This window comes from Mustela nigripes, chromosome 5 (genome assembly GCF_022355385.1).
Source record: "Mustela nigripes isolate SB6536 chromosome 5, MUSNIG.SB6536, whole genome shotgun sequence".
NCBI lineage: Eukaryota > Metazoa > Chordata > Mammalia > Carnivora > Mustelidae > Mustela > Mustela nigripes.
Genome location: NC_081561.1, coordinates 116108078 through 116125782, shown reverse-complemented (window position 1 = coordinate 116125782; position 17705 = coordinate 116108078). Strand labels below are relative to the sequence as shown.

Genomic DNA, 17705 nt, shown 5'->3' with positions numbered 1-17705 from the left:
TTTTAAGTTAGATATACTTTGAAAATAAGTGAAATTTTGATTCAGTGATGATTTTTTTTCTTTATAAAAATAACTTCAAATAAGCCCTCTCCTACCCCATCTACTCCACTTGATTGTTGGCATATTTTCTTCTGGTTAGTTTGTTCAACGCTTCCTTTTGCTCTACCTACAGATAAACCAAAAAATAACAGAATCCAGTAAAAAAAAAAAGTAGATATCTTTATAGTGGTATACATTTATCTCTGGACTATTCTTTTTACTTATAAAGCAGGTTGCCCAATGAAAGTGACTGCTCCTGTCATTTTTAATGAAATAAAGTTAAAATTTGGGCTACCTCTGAGGTCAACTGCTTGGTTCTTTATTTCTGGTTCCACCTACTTCATAACAAAACTCAGGAGTATATTCAGAATATTTGCTTCCGACCCAGTGTTCTCTGTTTGCCATTCTTCTTTTCTAATGGGAATCTGTAGATACGTAGTCAGAGTCTAATAAAGGCAAAGAATATGGATTTATGTGTGATATGTAATTTCTTTCCTCTCTGTTTTCCATTTAATTATTTTCTTGAATGAGAGGAAAGGTAGGGGTGAAGAGTGGAAGGCTTTGGGGACAAGTGAAATTCCTTTTTTGGCTAGGAGTGTGGCAAGTATCAGAAAAATATAGTGGTGTAAGACCTTTTCTTTAGCACAGCCTCTGTCCCAGAGTGGGAGAGAGATGCTCTGTAAGTCAAGACTAGTGCTCTCCTTTCTCTTAAGTCTTTTTCTCCTTTCTTTTAGATTTATATTTCATTCAAGACAGAGGCAGACAGTCTGAATAAGGCCAATATTTCAAATTCTAACCTGTTTTTATTCTGCTCTGTCACATAGGAATTTGCCAGAACACTTGGATTTTTCCATGAGTCCTCCTGGTTTTTCCCAGTTGCCAATTATGTGTTTACTTCACTCATTAAGGAACAGAAGGGTTCTAGAGTAGTAGTTCTCTTTCTTTCTTTCTTTCTCTCTCTCTCCTTCCTTCCTTCCTCTTTCTGTCTGTCTCTCTCTCTTTCTTTCTTATATTATTTGTTTCAGGGGTACAGATCTGTGATTCCTCAGTCTTACATGATTCACAGTGCTTATTAGAGCACATACCATCCTCAATATCCCTCACCCAGCTACCCCATCCTTCCCACCTCCCTCCACTCCAGCAACCCTCATTTTGTTTCCTGAGATTAAGAGTCTTTTATGGTTTGTGTCCCTCTCTGGGTTTTGTCTTATTTCATTTTTTCCTCCCTTCCCCTATGATCCACTGTCTTGTTTCTCAAATTCCTCATATCACTGAGATCATATGATAATTGTCTTTCTCTGATTGACTTATTTTGCCTAGCATAATATTCTCTAGTTCCATCCAAGTTGTTGCAAATGGTAAGATTTCATTTTTTTTCTTGATGACTGCATAATATTCCATTGCGTGTGTGTATACATATATACGTGTGTGTATACATATATATATATACATATACACATATACATATGTATATATACACACACATATACATACACACACACACACACACATACACTACATGTTCTTTATCCATTCATCTGTCAATGGACATCTAGGCTCTTTCCATAGTTTGGCTATTGTGGACATTGCTGCTATAAACATTGGGTTTCATGCACCCTTTCAGATCACTTTGGGGTAAATATCCAATAGTACAATTGCGGGTCATAGGGTAGCTCTATTTTTAACTTTTTGAGGAACCTCCATACTGTTTTCCAGAGTGGCTGCACCAGCTTGCATTCTTACCAACAGTGGGAATCCTTGCCAACATCTTTTGTTTCCTGACTTGTTAATTTTAGCCATTCTGACTGGTGTGAATGGTTTTATTTTGTATTTCCCTGATGCCAAGTGATGTTGAGCACTTTTTCATGTGTCTCTTGGCCATCTGGATGTCTTCTTTGCAGAAATGTCTGTACATATCCTCTGCCCATTTCATTTGATAAGTTCTTTATAGATTTTGGATACTGACCCTTTATCTGATATGTCATTTGCAAATATCTTCTTCCATTCTGTTAGTTGTCTTTTGCTTTTGTTGACTGTTTCCTTTGCTGTACAAAAGCTTTTTATCTTGATGAAGTCTGATTAGCTCATTTTTGCCCTTGTTTACCTTGCTTTTGGTGAACTTACTAGGAAGATGTTGCTGCAGCTGAGGTCAAAGAGGTTGATGCCTGTGTCCTTTTCAAGGATTTTGATGGATTCCTGTCTCACATTGAGGTCTTTCATCCATTTGAGTCTATTTTTGTGTGTGTTGTAAGGAAATGGTCCAATTTCATTCTTCTGCATCTGGCTGTCTTCTTTTGGAGAGACTTTTTTTGTTGTTGAAGAGACTGTCTTTTTTCCATTGGACATTCTTTCCTGTTTTGTCGGAGATTAGTTGACCATAGAGTTGAGGGTCCATTTCTGGGCTCTCATTTCTGTTCCATTGATCTATGTGTCTGTTTTTGTGGCAGTACCATGCTGTCTTGATGATTATAGCTTTGTAATAGAGCTTGAAGTCTTGAATTGTGATACCGCCAACTTTGGTTTTCTTTTTCAACAATCCTCTGGCTATTTGGGGCCTTTTCTGGTTCCATGTAAATTTTAGGATTATTTGTTCCATTTCTTTGAAAAAAATTGCTGGTGTTTTGATAGGGATTGCATTAAATATGTAGATTGCTTTAGGTAGCATAGACCTTTTCACAATAATTATTCTTCCAATCCATGAGCATGAAACGTTTTTCCATTTCTTTGTGTCTTCCTCAATTTCTTTCATGAGTACTTTATAGTTTTCTGGTTAAAGATTCTTTGCCTCTTTGGTTAGGTTTATTCCTAGGTATCTTATGGCTTGGGGTCCAATTGTAAATGGGATTGACTCCTTAATTTCTCTTTCTTCTGTCTTGCTGTTGGTGAATAGAAATACAGCTGATTTCTGTGCATTGATTTTATAATCCTGACACTTTACTGAATTCCTGTATGAGTTCTAGCAGTTTTGGGGTAGAGTCTTTTGGGTTTTTCACCCAAAATATCATATTATCTGCTAAGAGTGAGAGTTTGACTTCTTTGCTGATGTGGATGCCTTTAATTTCTTTCTGTTGTCTGATTGCTGAGGCTAGGACTTCTAGTACTATGTTGAATAGCAGTAGTGATAATGAACATCCCTGCCGTGTTCCTGACCTTAGGGGTAAAGCTCTCAGTTTTTCTCCATTGAGAATGATATTCACTGTGGGTTTTCATAAATGGCTTTGATGATATTGTGGTATGTACCCTCTGTTCCTACACTTCGAAGAGTTTTGATCAAGAAAGGATGCTGTACTTTGTCAAATGCTTTTTCAGCATCTATTGAGAGTATCATACAGGTTTTGTTCTTTCTTTAATTAATGTATTGTATCACATGGATTGATTTGTGGATGTTGAACCAACCTTGCAGCCCAGGAATAAATCCCACTTGGTCATGGTGAATAATCCTTTTAATGTACTGTTGGATCCTATTGGCTAGTATTTTGGTGAAAAATTTTTGCATCCATGTTCATCAGGGATATTGGTCTGTAATTGTCCTTTTTGATAGGATCTTTCTTTGGTTTTGGGATCAAAATAATGCTGGCCTCATAAAATGAGTTTGGAAATTTTCCTTCCATTTCTGTGTTTTTGGAACAGTTTCAAAAGAATAGGTATTAATTCTTCTTTAAATATTTGGTAGAATTCCCCTGGGAAGCCAACTGGCCCTGGACTCTTGTTTGTTGGGAGATTTTTTTATTATTGCTTCAGTCTCCTTACTGGTTATGGGTCTGTTCAGGTTTTTTTATTCCTTCCTAGTTCAGTTTTGGTAGTTTGGTAGTTTATGCGTCTCTAGGAATGCATCCATTTCTTCTAGATTGTCTAATTTGCTCGCATATAGTTGCTCATAATGCATTTTTATAACTGCATTTCTTTGGTGTTGGTTGTGATCTCTGCTCTTTCATTCATGATTTTATTTATTTTGGTCCTTTCTCTTTTCTTTTTTATAAGTCTGGCCAAAAGTTTGTCAATTTTATTAATTCTTTCAAAGAACCAGTTCCTAGTTTCTTTGATCTATTCTACTATTCTTTTGCTTTCTATTTCATTGATTTTGAGCAGTAGTTGTTTCTAATTGGTGCTCTTCGACTCTTCCCAGTAGCCTGGGCTCAGTGGACTCAAGGCCATCCCTTAGGATGGGTACAGTGAGATGAGACCGGGAACGGTCTGAGGTCTCTGATGGGAGCCTAGTCCTGTGCTGGACCCATTGTTGATATAGCCCACAGTCTGGATGGTTTGCTACTCGCCTTCTTCTCCATGGGTGAAGTGTGCTATAGGTGGTTATTGCATTTTATTATTTATTTATTTAAGATAGAGAACATGCACACGTGCATTAGTGGGGGTGGAGGGGCAGAGGGAAAAGGGAGAAACAGGCTCTCTGTTGAGCAGGAAGCCCGATGTGGGGCTTGGTCATGACCTGAGCAGAAGGTAGATGCTTAACTGACCAAGCTTTTTTGTTTTTTGATTACCGATTCACTGTCCTTGCTCATTATTGGTCTGTTCAGGTTTTCTGTTAACTTTATAATTCGGTCTTCATAAGTTGTACGTTTCTAAGGAATCTATCCTTTTCTTTTAAGTTATCTAATTTGTTGTCATGTCATAGTTTAGTTTCCTCATCCTTAAAATGGGAATTTTAATAGTAATAATCTCATAGAGGTGCTGTGAAAAAGCAGCACCTGTAAAAAGCTAATTTGTATCCAAAAAGCTTAAGACATTCTTTGACATTATACTTCTTAGCAAAACTCAGGAGAAAAGAATTTATTTTTTTTAAGAATATTACAGATGAAGTTTGAAGAGAGGACCAATGCAGCAAGAATAGGAGCTCTGGGAATCGGAGCCACTTGCTCATGTTACCTAGCTGTGCCTTTGGGACCTGCCAGGCCTGATTTCATATACGCTACTTCTGCTTAAGGTTGAAATGCTCTGTGCACACCCAACGTTATGACTTCAGGAGGTCGGTCAACACCAAATTCATGTGGAGTGCTCTCATTGCATAGCTTTGTTCTAAAATCCCAGAGATCTGTGTTGTGATTCACCTATAGCAGACTTGCCAAATGCCATCCAGAATCCCCATCTGTCCCAGAGATGTTAAACACCAGTGAATCTGGGTCGTATAGCCCAAGTGGCAGAGCAGCTGCCCTGGCAGCCCACTCAAACTTCAGATATCCCACTCAAAGCTGGCAGATTCTCAAGCTACTTGATAAATGGATTAGAATAACATACCTATATAAGGTATATGATGCCTTCAAAATTCGAAAAAGCCTACTAAGAGGCAGGGGGTTCTATTTTAGTGAGAGGGAGAGCCAGCTATCACCTAGGAGGAGAGATTTTGACATAGTACAATACTCCTAGAAAATGTACTAAGATGGCAGGCCTTTGAAGTTTGTAGGAATCATTCCCCACCCTCTAGCACATATGTATCTTACCAATATTTGTAGAGTAGATACTGTTTATTGTTCACTCAGCATGTAATGGTAAGCATAGTGTTCTGTGGAATGGAGAGACAAGTGGGATCCCTGTGGACTAGATTATGACAGTATGCTGGAAGAATTGATAGCTCTGGGATAGGACAGCAGGGTGCCAGCTGGAAGCAAACTGCTCAGGTGTTCTTTGCTAACACATATAGAGAAAAAAAATAACAATTTGCCAGATCAATCGCTGTGTGCCAGAGCTGGGGATTGTGTTGACTTACTCCAGCAATGAAGTCACATCTGGTACAGCATCTGCTCTCTACAAAATCCATCTGTTTTCTATAAGGCCAACAGGCAAGTTGAATGTGGATGTGCTAGGAATGATCACCTTCATCCTTCAGGTCCTTGATAGTGATCCTAACATCTGCAATTTCTGCAAGAGTGAAGTGTTTTTGACTATTTTCACAGGTAGAGACAGCACTAGAAGTTTGTACTTGACCTCTTTTCTTTTCTTCCTTCTTTCTTTCTTTCTTTCTTTCTCTCTTTCTTTCTTTCTTTCTTCCTTTCTTTCTTTCTTTCTTTCTTTCTTTCTTTCTTTCTTTCTTACAATTGTAGCCCTACACATCAAGGAACCAATGAGGGAATCTTCCCATTGCTATGTCTGTTCCAACTCCGTATTTCAGAAAATAAGGATGGCATGAGTTCTGGGATGAGTGGGAGTTGGAACTGAGCCCAAACTCCATTAATTACGTGATTTCCATAAGCCTTTTGAATGGTGCCACCTGTTACCATTTTGGGTCTTCAGGAATGAGGGCCAATTCAGAGCCAGATTGGACAGTCCCAAAAAATTCTGATTATTTCAGTTTTTCTTATTTGGACAATGTAGTAAGAGTTTCCACCAAATGACAAATAAAGGCTAGTCTAGATTAGATTAAACATTAAACTCTTATGCAGATATTATCAAACTATGCTCCTTTTCTAGTTCTCATGTTGCTACTGTCCCATTTCTTTTGGAAATGCAAATTTTGTTTTATGTTTTGGAAATGCAAATTTTGATTATAAAACTTTTATTTAATCTAATATAAAATTCAACAGTAACTCCAGATCACAGTAGTATTTGATGAGAAGTCCTGGAGGAAGGAATCTTTTAACGTAGTTGCTGTGATTATTCAAAGCTTTGCTTCGGTTGTTTGCTTCCCACTAAGAAAGGAAGAAGGCCAGAGAATATTTACATTTACACTGTGGTGAGCCAGAAGTGTAATGAATGAGGAATACTGTAGATTCCAGGGAGAAGACATTGTAAGTGCATGCAATGTTCCTTGATACTATAAATTCAGGTTCTTTTCCTTAATGTTTAATTACAAAATTGTGTTTGCTTAATTCCTTTGTAGATTCTTTATATATTAGAAAAATTGATAATTTATATTTAATAGGCATCGAAAAGCTGATTAGAAAGTCTGCGTGCATGGGTTGGGCTTGAGAGTAGATGGGCTTCAGTATACAAGGTGATTGGGCACCATGCTAGAATTTTGTTGGGGTACCATCAAATGTTAGAATCTAGAAATGTTTCCTTTGGGCTTTTTAGTTACTGGAATATCCAAACATTTTAGCCTTGTATGAATAGCATATACCAGGCTGCTGGCACTGTGGGAACAGGGTAGAGAAGAAGGCTAGGTTCTCCTGTGGAATGTGCAGACATTCAGTCAGTCTTCCTGTTTTCAGCTCTGCACTCATAGTCTCAAGTTTATGCTCATCAGATTTGGTTGTGCCACAGACTTGGGCTGCTGTAATGGCGTGTGTGCTTTCATGTGGTTGCTCAGTGGAGGGGAGACCTGGGTGTGGAGGGTTGTTCTCCTTCCTGGCACTGGAGATAGATTTTTAGGCAGTGTAACAGTTTTTAGTGCCACCTACACTTTCTGTGGGAACTGGTGCCTTCCAATCCACAGCTGCCCTACAGGGTGTGTCAGCTACTTCTAAGCATATTTCCCTGAAAATACTGAGGATAGAGAGTTTTCTGCTCTGTTCAGTCAGCTACTCCATCTGCTTTTTATCTTACGACACTTAAAAAAAATTCCTTATCTGTTGATGTGTTTTTCATTCATACCTTTCGTCCTTTGGGATTGTACATTTTGTTTAAAAAAAAATCCCTTTCCTGTCATTTCAGTGTGGTTTTGAAATGCAGGATCTGTGATCAGTCTGCCCTTTTAATTTAATTTAATTAATTTATTTTTTAAAAGATTTTATTTATTTGACAGAGATCAAAAGTAGGCAGAGAGGCAGGCAGAGAAGGGGGTGAAGCAGGCTCCCTGCCGAGCAGAGAGCCCAACGGTGGCTTGATCCCAGGACCCCGAGACCATGACCCGAACCAAAGGCAGAGAGGGTCAACCCACTGAGCCACCCAGGTGCCCCTGGTCTGCCCTTTTTAACCAGAAGTTCAAACTATTTGTTCATTGCCGTCTCTTTAGTGCATGGGACATACCTGGTACTTAAATATTTAGTGAATGAATAATGGAATGAATTAAGTTGGAAGTTTTTATAGTAAAGGGGGGCTTTGATGGCAGAAAAATATTATGACTATATATGTTTATGTAACAACCTAAAAAACATCTTTTAAATTGTGGTTTTGTTTTGTTCCTCAACATGATTGAACAACAAAGTGTTTCAAAGTGTGGCCATTAACAAAATGAAAAGACAGCCTACTGAATGGGATAAAATATTTAGAAATCATGTATCTGATAAGGAGTTAATATCCAAAATTTATAAAGAACTCATGCAATTTCAATAGCAAAAAAAAAAAAAAATCCTAACAAAAAGTGGGCAGAGGATCTGAATAGACATTTTCCCAAAGAATATATACAGATGGCCAACAGGTAAATGAAAGATGCTCAGCATCACTTATCATCAGGGAAATGCAAATCAAAACTGGTGAGATTCCACCTCATACTTGTTAAAATGGCTACTATCAAAAAGACAAGAAATAAGTATTGGTAAGGAGGTGGAGAAAAAGGAACCATCATATGTTGTTGGTGGAAATGTAAATTGGTGCAGCCACTATGGAAAAAATATGAAAATTCAAAAAATTAGAAATAGAATGCCAAATATTCAGCAATTGCACTCTCGGGTATTTATCTGTAGAAAACAAAGAGACTAAATTAGAAAGATATATGCACCCCCTTGTTCATTGCAACATTATTTACAATAACCAAGCTATGGAAACAACTCAAGTGTTCATTGATGGATGAATGGATAAAGAAATTGTATATATACACAATGGAATAGTCATAGAGAGAATGCAATCTTGCCATTTACAACAACATGGATGGACCTTGAAGGCATTATACTAAGTGAAACAAGTCAGAGATGAATACTGTATGATCTGTCTTATATGTGGAGTCTAAGACAAACAAGCAAAAAATAAGAAAAACCCGAACTCAGAGATAGAAGAGAACAAGAGATTAGCGGTTGCCAAAGGCAGAAGGTAGAAGTGGGTGAAATGAGTGAGGGGGTCAAAAGGTACAAACTTCCAATGATACATTAAATAAGTCATGGGGATAAAATGTATAGCGTGATGACTATAGTTAATAATTTTGTATCGCATACATGAAAGTTGCTGAGAGAGTAGATCTTAAAAATTTTCATCACAGGAAAAATTTTTTTTCATAACTCTGTGGTGATGGTTGTGAACTAAACTTACTGTGATCATTTCTCAGTATGTATGTAAATATTGAATATGTTGTACAAATGAAACGAAATAAAATTACATGTCAATTATACCTCAGTGAGAAAAAATAAATTATAAAGTGTGTACCACTTCAGGATGGAGACATGTTTGTTTTACTTGGTCAAGCACAATTAGAATTGTTAGGCTTAAGATACACATTTGCCTATTTATAATTTTTCTTTAGAGATAGACTTGTGTTGAAACTGATTTATGTTGCAAGCACAGTCTTTATTCTTATTTGTATGTATATTTAGATCATTTTAATTAGTTAATTATTATATTTAGGTAATTTTAAAGAGACTTATGGTGATTATGTTGTAAAGCTTTCCAGCTACCACTGCCCCCTAATCATTGGACTTTTGTGGTTAATAAAGTTTGAGAATTAATAGATTAGTGTGTCCTCTTGTTTATATTTTGCATTTCAAAGTGAACATGTGAAGGTGGATGAAAGCTAATAGGGACAAAGAACTTAAGCTATAAAAATAGGAGTAAATAGTAAAATAAGTATTTGAGCAAACAGATTAGTATTTTTATTCATAAAGTCAGCCCTGGACAACGAAGAGGGGATTGTAGAGAGATAAAAGTATGGCAGATAGCCTGTGATTTAGCTAGAGTGCTGGATCTTGGGTCTTGCAAATGCGATGCCTCCATCCTTCATAGCCCAAGAAATGAAAAAGTGAACTTATTTGCATTTTACCCTAAAATTGATGACTTTATTCTAAGCTCAAAAAATGTGCAAATTACAGTGGTGATTTAAGCTTCCATGCATTTATTTTTCCCTCAATCTTCAAGATTTATTAAAGGAATCTACTCATCAACCCAAAGAGAGGTCTTTCTTTGGAGAGAGGTTGCCTCCCCAGGAAAGAAGAGAGAGCTTTTGCCATAAAAGTGGTTTATTAAAATAGTAGATTAAGAAAGCTCCTTATGGAAAATACTAGGGTTGCAAAGGTTGATAATAAGTTGAGGGTAAGGATAAGAAAAAGGTGATAAAACGAGCAGGGTAACCAAATATCTTTGGGGCACCTGGCTGGCTGAACTGATAGAGTATGCATGATCTCAGGGTTGTGAGTTTGGGCCCAATGTTGAGTGTGGAGACTACTTAAAAATAAAGTCTTAAAAAAAAAAGATAACCAAATATTTTTGAAAGGTTTTATAATACACTCTCCACATCTTAGTGTTTTTCTGGTTATCTCCTTTAGAATCTCCATCTTTGTTATTTGTTTGATATCTTTTATCAAGTTGCTAGCACACAATCAAGTTGGTTTTAGGGAGAAGAAATTGAGACAATAAAATATGTAAATCAGAAATAAAGGATGGAAATGAGTGGACATTGTACAGAAGACAGAATGTGAGAAACAAGAGAGCTTAGGAAAAGAAAACTCTTGAAAATATGACCCAGACTTTTTACATACAGCTTTTTTCTCCTCTTGAATAACTCCTCCTGTATGGTTGGTGTAGGGATTTCTGAGAAGAAACATGCAAAAATGGAAAGCCAGGAACTTCTTTCAGACCTTTATAGAAAATAACCTAGTACCTTCTTATATGGCTGTTAGAACAAAAGTGTGTGATTACAGTGCAATCAATGGGAAACTGAGTTCAGTGTTCTTTGCTGAATAGTTTTGTGTTACTGTAAAAATGGAATATGAACCTGTACTTAAGAGTTTTTAGGAAAGATATTAGTACTTTCAGGAGAACCAGATACTAAAGACTATATTAATAGTGACTGTGGAAAGACCATGCTGCCATTGGAAATTTAAAAGAAAAATTAACAGGAAGGTTATAACTTTTGCCTTTGAGGCAATGATACATTTCTGATTCTCTTCATTTTCACTTTATATATAAATGTCATGAAAATTCCATCGTGGTTAACAAATATAAAACAGAACAACCATATTTTAGCACTGAATAGGCCAGAGGCGTAAGTACTTTTCAAGGTTTTAAAAAACTGATCCTTCATGATGAAAGGTAAGAAGTCAAATGTTATTTCCAAAGCCCATTTCTCATTGGCTTTTTGTGTTTTGGGCTTGTTTTCAGGCAAAAGGACTGCTGTGGAAGGTGGAGCTCTCTTTTCCAGAATGTGTTTCCAGACCCATCAATGAAACATGATACTGCTGCTCTGTGTTGAAATGCTTGAAGAATACCCATATCTCTGCCAGCACCTTCCATCCTATTGAAACCATGGTCTTCTCTGCAGTGTTGACTGCGTCCCATACCGGGGCAACCAACACAACATTTGTAGTCTATGAAAACACTTATGTGAACATTACGGTCCCTCCACCATTCCAACATCCCGGCCTTGGCCCACTGCTCAGATACAGCATGGAAACGATGGCTCCCACGGGGATGAGTTCTTTGACCATGAATAGCACAGCCGTACCCCCAACACCAGCAGTTTTTAAGAGCCTAAACTTGCCTCTCCAGATCATCCTTTCTGCTATAATGATATTTATTCTGTCTGTGTCTTTTCTTGGGAACTTGGTCGTTTGCCTGATGGTTTACCAAAAAGCTGCCATGCGCTCTGCAATTAACATCCTCCTTGCCAGCCTGGCATTTGCAGACATGTTGCTGGCAGTGCTGAACATGCCCTTTGCCTTGGTAACTATTCTTACTACAAGATGGATTTTTGGGAAATTCTTCTGTAGGGTGTCTGCTATGTTTTTCTGGTTGTTTGTGATAGAGGGAGTAGCCATCCTGCTCATCATTAGCATCGATAGGTTCCTTATTATAGTCCAGAGGCAGGATAAGCTAAATCCATATAGGGCTAAGATTCTGATTGCAGTGTCTTGGGCAGCCTCCTTCTGTATAGCTTTTCCTTTGGCTGTAGGAAACCCTGACCTGCAGATCCCTTCCCGAGCCCCACAGTGTGTGTTTGGATATACCACTGATCCGGGTTACCAAGCTTACGTGATTTTGATTTCTCTGGTTTCTTTCTTCATTCCCTTCCTGGTGATCCTGTATTCATTTATGGGCATCCTCAACACCCTTCGGCACAATGCCTTGAGGATCCACAGCTACCCGGAGGGTATATGCCTCAGCCAGGCCAGCAAGTTGGGTCTCATGAGTCTACAGAGACCCTTCCAGATGAGCATTGACATGGGCTTTAAAACGCGTGCCTTCACCACCATCTTGATTCTCTTTGCTGTCTTCATCGTCTGCTGGGCCCCATTCACCACTTACAGCCTTGTGGCAACGTTCAGTAAGCACTTTTACTATAAGCACAACTTTTTTGAGATTAGCACCTGGCTACTCTGGCTTTGCTACCTCAAGTCTGCATTGAACCCACTGATTTACTACTGGAGGATTAAGAAATTCCACGACGCCTGCCTGGACATGATGCCCAAGTCCTTCAAGTTTTTGCCACGTCTTCCTGGTCACACGAGGCGGCGGATACGTCCCAGTGCTGTCTATGTGTGTGGGGAACACCGGACAGTGGTGTGAATATTGGCACTGCCTGACATTTGGGGTGTTGGTTGCTCTTTATCTGACTTTGAACTTTCTATCCCATGGGTTCTACAAGTATACCTTACCGGTTTTTATAGGGTTTGTGTGTGTGTGCGTGTGTGCGCGCAGTGTAAAGGAAGAATGGTGATTAGTTATAATTCTATTACCAAGGATACACAATAGGGAAATGATCACAGATGTTACCTCCAGGGTTCAAGCGAAATCCTTGATTTAAGGTGGGGAGATGGTGTTTTGTTTCTTTGACTGATTTTGTTTTTGAAGTAGGAATCAAAGATTGTGCTTTATTGAGCCCGTGGTTACATTGAATTGTAGGTGTTTTATATGCTGCTAAGGTATGCTTAATTGAGTTTGTCATTTTTTTTTTTTTCCTGGAAGACATTGCTGCTTTTTGCCATCACATGGGAGCCAAAACCACACACATCTCAGTAGATAAATATTCACCTTTATTAAATAAAATAAATAAATAACCCAAGCGGGTTAGTGAAATTTTAAAGGTCATTAATATTTACTTTGGTGCACTTTAAGAAATAATGTACAAACTAGTTCAGTCATGCTTTTCAGAATTGTTTTTACACATGACATGTTGTGCTTTAGGGGACACTGCATTATCATTTCTAGGAAGATAGGTTTTTAAGAAATGTTTTATCTGCATGTCCAGTTTTAAAGGAGAGAACATAAAAATGTAGACATTTTTCTAAGCACAATAGTGATGCTTCAGAGCCAATTTGAGAAGACAGAGCATCTTTGTGAATTTAAATAGGATGCAGTGAGGGGGTAGCTGGTGTGGGCTGTGGTATTTCCTTTCACTCTGTGCTTCTCATGGAGTCCCAGTGGGGAGAAGGACCTACCATTAGACCCCTACCATCTTCCAGGTACTGTGCATCTTTATCCTTACAGCATCTTGTGAGGTAGGTATTTTTTTTTTTCTTTTTTACAAAGAAAGTAAGTCTCAGAGAGATGAAAATCCTGCCCAAGGTTAATGGTAGAGCTGGAATCCAAAAAAGTGTGTCAGCATCCTGAGACTGCTGGTCTTCTCTGCCACGTGGACACATCATTCAGATTTAAGTATTTCATAGTCAAGAGGGAACTTTGTGTAGCATTTTTTATTAGCACTAAGATCTTCCTTTTAAAAGTAGTATCATTTTTTTACTACTAAAAAAATATGAAAACATTACAGAAAGTGTGGAAAATAGAAAAAAATTCACTCACAACCCTTTTACAGTGGAACTTAAAAATCTTAGACAAGTAAGGCTATAAAGAAATACAGTTGGGTTTGTTTGTTTGTTTGTTTGTTTTTTAGTTTGCAAAATAAGTGACTGACGATTACAGAGAAGTTAAATACAGCTGCATGTAGGTCTTAGCCTTGCAGGGTCCAAGGTTTCCAGGTGCCCAGCTATGTCTAAATGTTCTGGACAAAATAGCACTGTTGCCTGAGGGCTGGCCCATAACAGAGCTGGAGTTTGTGAATGTGCTCAAGAGTGTGTCTTCTACAAAGAAGCAAAGATAAGTCCTGGTCTGAACATAGAGCAAGTTTTAATAGGGCAGGTCTGGGGTTTCAAATTATTTTTCTCTTGCTGACCACCTACCCTCCCCCACCCCCCGCCCTAGGTACATCCAGAGTCTTTTGTCCCCTTGCTCTGTGGCCACTGACACACTTTATAAAGCAGCTGATGGCGATGGGACTGCAGACTAAAGTCATAAGGGTTGAAAGTATAGCCTTTTTGCCACATCATGGTGGCCAAGTAGCTGAGTTAACATGAACACTTTCGGGATTTTTTATAGCATCTTTTCAACATTTTAGTACTGTGTGAGCCAGTGGGAAAAATGAGCCTTTCTTTCTTCATTTTTACAACCACAGAGTTGGATTAGATGACTCTTGCCCAACTCTAATGTGCTTTCCTCCATGTGAGAGTAGAGATTTGTGAAGAGCTCGGCTGACCTCAGCATCAATATCTGGTCTCCAGTATTATTTCTTTGCAGTTTACTTATTAGCTGTTTCTCCAAATGGAATGTCTACTGAATGTCAGAAGAGCCCATACATAGCACAGTATCAGGAATTAGGACTTTGGAAGATTGATGACATCGTGACCTGAGGAAGCCTGCTCTCAAGGCAGTTGTGATGGTATTAGAACTCATTTTCCTGGTAAAGAACTCTTTTGGGACTCAAAGGACTTACTCAGCATGTTGTCTTGGGATCAGCCTTTGCTGATAGTCACCTACCTCTTTGGTTTCTAATTTGTATTATTCATAGGTTAAAATTGTTTTTGTCTATTAGGGATCTTACAGAATATAAACACTGTAGTAGTAGATACATAGGCGCACCTGCGAGGTGTATCATGCTTTCCACTTTCAATATAGACTGGATTGCAAGCGGATAATGTCTCTTTGAAATGAGACTTTGTTTGAGGAAAGTCAGCATGATCTGTATTCATCTCCCATATTGGCAGTGGGTCTTGAGACTCCTTTAGTGATAGGAGTTGACGCTGACCTTTGTTTCCTTTGTCCTTTTTTATGAGCAGTTCTTGGGTACTTCTGTGCTTCCCGGTAGGCAGTGCATTGTTGGGCTAGAGCAAGAGCAAGAACTTGGGATGCCTGCTGAGATGCTCCCTGTTTGTGAGAGAAGACTGTGCGGGACCTTAGTGGGAACTCAGCACCACCACTCAGCAGTGGTTCTGTTTGCACCAGAGACTCTTGATAGGGGGCGGTTTACAAACCATTTTGAATGTGTTTGTTATGTATACATTTTGGAAGCTTTAAAAAAATATACTCTGATGTACCTTTGCAAAATTTAGGTACAAAATCTTATTTTGCCTATACCCCTGTGTTTTCTTGAGGGGGAAAAAGACCACTATTGATTATTGCCACTGACAGATATAATCAGAAATATTTCTGTTTTCCTTTTCCTTCTGGTGAATAAGTAAGAGGCATGAGAGAGATCGTGAAATATCTGCGATCAAGGGAAAGAGTCAAAAGAAATCCCCAATAGCCTGGAGTAGTGATATTCAAACTTTAATAGGAATTTGTGTCCAAGTATTTCTAGGGGAGCTTGTTAACAATGCAGAGGTCCGGGTTCCCCAGAGGAACTGGGGTTGGGCCCAAGAATGCACACTATGTCTTTGAGCACTCTGATTTCCATGCGGGTCCCTGGGTCCTGGGGTGCTTCAAGAAACACTCCTGTTGAAAATATACCAATTTTAAGATTGTCTGTTTTATACAAAAATGTTAGTGTTGGAAGCCATTATCTCCTAGTGCATGGGTCATCCACATTGAGAGGAAAATCTATACATCGTTGTGCCTAATTTGCTGCCACATGTGTTAGTGCTGAGTCTCGCAGGTATTAGCTATATCTTTCAGTTGGCAAAATTCTGATAGGCCATGTTGTCTCACGCTAGAGCAAAGGGAGCCCATTTAGTATTTGAAAGTCATGACTTCCAAGAGTCTAGTTCTGCTAATGTTTTATTTTCTTCTAGACAGTTGTCATTACTGTATATAATCTCCAGAAGAGTATGAGGGGAATGTAAAATTCATTGAATTTCCCATTGCTCTTCCTATGCCAGTCGTGTTCAATGGAAGCATGAAGAAAATAAAATAATCTTTTTACTTATTGTATAATTTCAGTTGCTGACAAAGGTATTTAATTTGTTCTTACTCTTTGCTTTGTTTACATGAAAATATTTATGTATATATCACAGAAAAATTTCTACTTGCTTGACATTTTATTCTACTATGGTTTTTAAGTTTAAAGGACTGCTAAATTCAAATTTATTTTCACAACCATAGTCCTGCTAAACTGCCTTCATTGAAGACTCAGTTTTCAAATAATAAAAGTATCAAAGCACATGTTTGTTATTACAGGTAAATGGTAATACATTTCTTAACTATATAATGGTACTAGTCCTTTGTAATTAAAATTAATTTATTTTACAGTAGTATGTGACCCATACGGAAAAAGAAAACCATTTTGAATTTTGAGTTATAATTCAAGAATGGAATAAAGTATGGTTATTTGTGGATATTGTTATTACAACCAGGAAAAGAGCTCCCAATAAGAAAATGAATAAATATTTAACATTTCTAAAAGTGGAGTTTTTTTTTAAAGGACTACTTCATCTTATCTTAGAAAGATTTGTCATGAGTAATACTTTCTGTTAAATTAAAATTTGAGTTGAGTTTCAAATCCTGCTTCCTTTGGGTTTTTATTTTCAAATTAGCTCTCAAAGCCTGTGTGTATATAATTATATTCTAGTTTTAGAAGTTCTCAGAGAAGTTAAAGATGAGATGAAACTTGGCAAAAGACCACTAGTATTAAGAAACGGTTTTAAGGAATTCTCTCTAGGAGAATTATGGAAATTTTACTCCTGAATTATTTAAAATTGGTTTTTCACTTGGCAAAGCTATGACAATGTCTGCTCCTATTTTGATAAAATGATTTCAGATTGCACTTCCATGTGTAAAACCCAAGTTCTTTCTAAAATTCACTTTTAAATCTATAGGAAATGCCAGTTTTTATATATGAGTTTCAGGTTCTTGCAAATTAGATATGAGCATTGTATTTTCTCTTCTTTTTCACACCTAAGCAATAAACATATTTCTTTTTAAGTTACAAAAGAAGATTGCCATTGAATCTACGTTTGATAGTTTTTTTTCCCTGAAATGGAAAGAAAGATATAGCGAAGTAGAGGAACATGTGAATTAAAAACATTTTCATATCTACCATGAAAATAGAAAAAAAAATTTCTTATCTGCCATGAACCCTACTTAATGTATATATAATAAAGAGAAACTTTAGGAACAATTGAGATATCAAGGTGCAGTCAATTAGATTTAATGCAAAAAGAAACAATTTATGGCTATATCAGTTAACATTTAACCAAAGAAGCCAAACTGGTAGAGATATTTTTTAGGAGATTTATTGCAAGAATTGGCTTACTGATTGTGGGACTGGCTAGATAAATCTGAAATCCCAAAGGCAGGTGTTCAGGTAGGGCAAGCTGGAATTCACAGGTACTAGCTGAAGCTGTTGCCCAAGATGGAATTTTCTCCTG

The 17705-nt window shown here is 37.7% G+C and overlaps 1 protein-coding gene across 1 annotated transcript in view; it reads left to right on the top strand.

Moving 5' to 3' along the window:
- Window positions 1–16837, top strand: part of GPR63 (G protein-coupled receptor 63) — a 51871-nt gene extending 35034 nt beyond the window's left edge. The window contains exon 2 of the mRNA XM_059401085.1: window positions 11233–16837. Coding sequence (XP_059257068.1) covers window positions 11377–12636 — 1260 coding nt within the window. The 5' untranslated portion in view covers window positions 11233–11376 and the 3' untranslated portion in view covers window positions 12637–16837. The remainder of the gene's footprint in view (window positions 1–11232) is intronic.
- Window positions 16838–17705: the final 868 nt, after the last annotated feature.